Consider the following 4,943-nt stretch of genomic DNA (forward strand, 5'->3'; position numbering starts at 1 on the left):
TTCTAAAGATATTTATATAATAATAATAATTTTATTAAATAATTATGCATTAAATTATAATGATTTTATTTGAATAAATGTGTTAAAACTTTAAACAATAAAAATGCTATGTCTATCTTTTGTTTTTAAATTTTTATCACCGCAATAAGAACTGCAGTGTTGATGCCATGGATATATATATATATATATATATATAATTTTTATTTATTTATTTAATTTTCTTTTATGGTTCTTATGTTGACAACCCTGTCCTTAAGCTGTCTCAATTCTAACCAAGAATTCTCAAAGCAGATAAAAAACAAACATGTCAATGTGATACAGAGAAGCAAATCAATAGAGAATGGATTGAAAATCATGAACATCAAAACAACTGATTACAACCAAATTGCCGGAAAAAATAAGATACACTTCATATAACAAAACCGGAATGCCACTTATTATTACAGGAACAATGAGAGAACTGAAAAAAAAGGTTACACAAAGAGGATGAAAGTTCATTCCCATCATCAAACATTGATTAGGGAGATTACGACCAAATGGTGTAGATGACAATGTTACATGTAACCCAAATTTTCAGCTTTTAAGCCACTGGCTTTAACTCTCCAGTTAAACTCTCTGCAAACAGAGAGTCATATCTCAAACCTCTCACAACATCAAAGAAATGCGCGACGGCTTCTTCTGGTGTCTTCACAAGAACACCATGACCTAAGTTAAGGATGTGTCCTCTTCTCCCAGCACATCTAACAACCCTGGAAAATAAAATAATATCAGTAGATGGTGTGATATCAACAGCTAGATTTATTGGAGTACAGAGAAATTACAACGGTTCTATAATCAAAAGCAAACGCATCGACAATGATATTTCACATGAGTGATTGACCTGTGGATTTCATCAGTCAAGACTGGCAATGGGGAAAAGAGATAGGCAGGGTCAACATTTCCCTGCACACTGATCTCACTGCCAAGCCGCCTCCCTTCCATCGGCCATATCTACTGTCCAGTCTAGCCCAATAACATCAACTCCGATACCTGTCATGCGCTCTAGAAGTCCACCGTTGCCATTTATGTACAAAACCAGAGGTATTTCAGGGTATTTTTTCTTTACAGCACTCACTATCTGTAAGAACATGATAACGGAAGAAGTTACAACAAATAACAATGTTCAGACACACATGCTTTCATATTCATGTTCAGATGCAAATCAATGAAATCATGAGAAGCAACTATGATCACAAATGAAGAAAAATTTACAAAAAAAAAAAAATTCAACTTACAACAGTTTATACCTCCTCGATATATGGTTTTGACCACTGTTCCCACACAGTAGGAGGCAGTTGTCCTCCCCATGAATCAAATATTTGTATACACTGTGCACCGGATTTTATTTGGAAAATAATATATTCAGAAATTGCCCTCGTTAAATGAGAGAGAAGAGCCCTCAGGACATGTGGTGCAGTATGACACATGCGTTTTATGGTGGTGTATGTTCGGGTTGTGCCCCCTTCCACAATATAAGTTGCAATTGTCCATGGTGCACCAACAAAGCCTAGAACTGCAGCACTGTCTCCAACCTGGAAAATAAACATAACTAAGATAAGCAAAATAACATAATTATATAAGCAGTCATTAGTATCAAGCCAATGTATTAAGCCTGCAGCCAGGTGTGTAGGAGATGGTCATCCTGATCATCATGGGGGGCTTGGCCTAGTGTTGCCTATATATCAGCCTTCCCTAAACAAGTATAATTTAGTTTTCTTTAGGTATACCAAACAATACTAAACTCACTTGATGCATGGCACGTTGATAGAAGTACCAAGACTGAACAGAGTAGGCGATTTATGCATTTTAAAGGATAAAAAACTTCTGACAATTTCTGGTGCTCAGGTGTTATTTCTTAAGTTAGGACACTTTATAAAAATTAATGCATCAATCATGCAAAGTTCTTCTCTCTTTTTTTCCCTCACTATATATCAAGTAACAAGACCAAATTTATAAATATGATTATTGAAAAGTCTAAAAAGCTCACAAATGGCTACATTTAGTATTGAACTGCACAAAAAAGTAAAGGCCAATATTCATACCTCCTGGCGCAAGATTTTTAATGAATCCCCAACAAAATTCAGCTTCTCAAAGTCAATAGGGTGCAATGCCTTTAACCCTTCTTCAGAGCAAATAGGGGACTGGATAATTGGACCTTTAACTTCCTCTATCTCAAAGGGAACACCAAATGCTGGTAGTGGAGTAAGTATGTCTGAGAATATTATAACTCCATCAGGACCAAAGGCTCTCCAAGGCTGCAAAGAAATTTCCACAATGAGATCGACTGTCTCTGACCTCTCTCTGAAGGATGGATGTTTCTCTGCAAGCTTTCTGTAAGCAGCCATATACCTTCCTGCTTGCCGCATCATCCATGCCGGTGGCCTACTGACAGGATTTCCCCTAGCAGCCTGAACCAAGAGAGGATCTAGTAGCAAAATCTTAGTGATTATAGATAATGGAAAAAAATGTAGGGTTCCACCCTAACCAAACTGCCACACACACCCACACAACCACACACCAAAGATAAAAGATATTCTTCCATAAAATGAGATCACACCTCAAAGGTTACTTATTTCTTAGAGAAGACAAAAGAAATCAATAGATATAGCAAACATAGTTTTTTTGCTTAACTAACTCAGAATGTTCATGTTGGCTCAAAACCTAAATGTAGAGCTGCATAATTGTAAATTTGCTCGAAAAATCTCAGAGAGAATGAACCGGAGTGAGAAAAAACTATTGATTTTTCACTAATCAAATATCTGTCACCAGGTACAAACAAGGGTAATCATATTTTTAAATTGAGGTTTCATATTGGAATGGAAACTTGAAAAAAGCACACATAGATAATTCATTTTATACAATGCTTGCGACAACAACAGGAACTTCTCCGAATAAAAGCCCAAGTAACTGGATTAACTCCAATTTTCACATTAGTCCAACAAAACAATCCCTCTGTTATTTGTGTGTGTGTGTGTCAAAAGATTTCTCTTGATTCAAGAAAACAAGGAAGAGCTACCCTGATTTAACACCCACACAGAATACCACCACAAGCTGGTTTAAACCAAATTCACGAAAAAATCTCCACACAAAAAATAATAATCATAAAATAAACAAAAAGGAATTTTGACATTATCCCCTGAAGCAATGAAACACTGGAAACCAAATAAAAATAATAATAATCTCTTCAGCAACGAAAATGGATTGATACTACATTTCCAATCATAAAAATCAAGAATTCTCTTCAAGAAACAAAGGGATTCCACAGGAGAAAAAAAAAATATATACATACCAGAGGCGGCGCTGGCCCGCGGGAGGAGCGGCTTCCTTCTTGGAGGGGGGAATCTACGGCCAAGACCGCTGCCATTTTCACGGGCGAAACCAACCTGAAGAAACGAGCTGGAAAAGGATAAAGAGTTAGGATTCATCAATGCTTTTCAAAACAATCAATCACCACGAATAAAAGAGGAAGAGGAGGAGAAGGGCTTGCAGAACTTCACCTGCCACAAGGGATCGTGCTCGTGTGCATTTGCTAGCCGGGAGTGAGAGAGAGAGAGAGCTGCGCAGAGGTGGAGAACGAGCGAAGGAACGGTAGGCGACTCCTTATCTATCTATTGCACTCTCACATTACATTAGAATATACAAACAGCACAAGGAAATTTACTCACATGTCCCTCTCCGTATTTTCTCTAATTTCTAAATTTCCTCTAATTTATTTATTTTCTTATTTAAAAAAAAAACCATCCAAAATCTTTAATTTGAGCATAAATAATATAAATATGCTCACCGGAGCTGGAGTAGTAGTCGTGCTACATTTCTTTGGACCACACTTTCATTATGGATGTTTATTTATATATATATATATACCTTCCAAAAGTCCTTGTCAATTTTAGGTGTTATTTTGAAGTAATTTGAACAGGATGCAGAATTGATGAAATGAAAAAGAAGTAAGAAGAAAGTTTGAGTGATCATTTGAGGCTTGTACAAGATGTTTTATAATGAGGCACCAATCCTGTGTCATTAACAAGGGTAGAAAATAACTCAGTGCTAAACCAGTGCTTAATGGTATTCTTGTGTTTAAGAGTAGATATCACATTTACCTGTCATGTTGTCAATCTTACAAGTTAAATAAAAACTAAGGAAAATTAATTAGCTAATTTCACAGCAAACGTGAGAAATTGATGATCAAACGGAGTGAAAGCTAGACAATACAATACAAAAATTTCTGCGACATATTCAACCAAAACAAAATTGTCCTCCAAGAGAGAGTATTTGGAAAAGCAATGCATGGTAAGCTAATGCATCATGTATGAACGAAACATATGCATCAAAATTATGTCACTAGTAGTTGATTAAAGAGTCTTGTTAGTTCTTTTTTATCACAATGCAGATGACACCATCAGCATAATTAAACGATCATAAGAGTTCCTGAGAAACTTGGAAATTCAAGCGCCAAAATATTCCTCAGGGACATAAAACTTTAATCCAATCGCCTACAAACACCAAGCAGACAAAAACAGAAGAAACATCAGTATACGATCAAACTTCAATATAGTATAGACACATTAAAAGAAATATAAGAATTTGCACTATCAGAATAATTTGTTATATTTTCAAATTGAGCAAAAAAAGTATATATCAGGGGATTTTAAATATAAACTACAGGTTATTTATATTCAAATATATCATTCCATGCATCATATCCTATCAGGAAAAAACAAAATGTATCCACTGACAATTCCAAGAAAAATGATGCCACAGTTTTCATAAGAGTTGCATCCATTTTACAATCAGTTGTCTGATCCTTTCTTCAAATTCCATTCATTTTCCACAAGGCCTTCCCTTCCAATCTGAAAATATTCTAAGATAAATTCCAGAGCATCTCCTGGTAAGTTTTTTAAAGATGC

The 4,943-nt window shown here is 35.6% G+C and overlaps 1 protein-coding gene across 1 annotated transcript; it reads right to left on the bottom strand.

The window, feature by feature from the left end:
- Window positions 1-385: 385 nt before the first annotated feature.
- Window positions 386-3,658, bottom strand: LOC120262417 (uroporphyrinogen decarboxylase 1, chloroplastic-like). Its single transcript, XM_039270520.1, is given in 7 exon segments — window positions 386-749; window positions 881-972; window positions 974-1,117; window positions 1,287-1,571; window positions 2,082-2,464; window positions 3,329-3,435; window positions 3,537-3,658. Coding segments are annotated over 7 exon segments (1,209 nt in total). The 5' UTR covers window positions 3,566-3,658; the 3' UTR covers window positions 386-580.
- Between the last annotated feature and the right edge of the window lie 1,285 nt (window positions 3,659-4,943).

This window comes from Dioscorea cayenensis, chromosome 5 (genome assembly GCF_009730915.1).
Source record: "Dioscorea cayenensis subsp. rotundata cultivar TDr96_F1 chromosome 5, TDr96_F1_v2_PseudoChromosome.rev07_lg8_w22 25.fasta, whole genome shotgun sequence".
Taxonomy (NCBI): domain Eukaryota; kingdom Viridiplantae; phylum Streptophyta; class Magnoliopsida; order Dioscoreales; family Dioscoreaceae; genus Dioscorea; species Dioscorea cayenensis.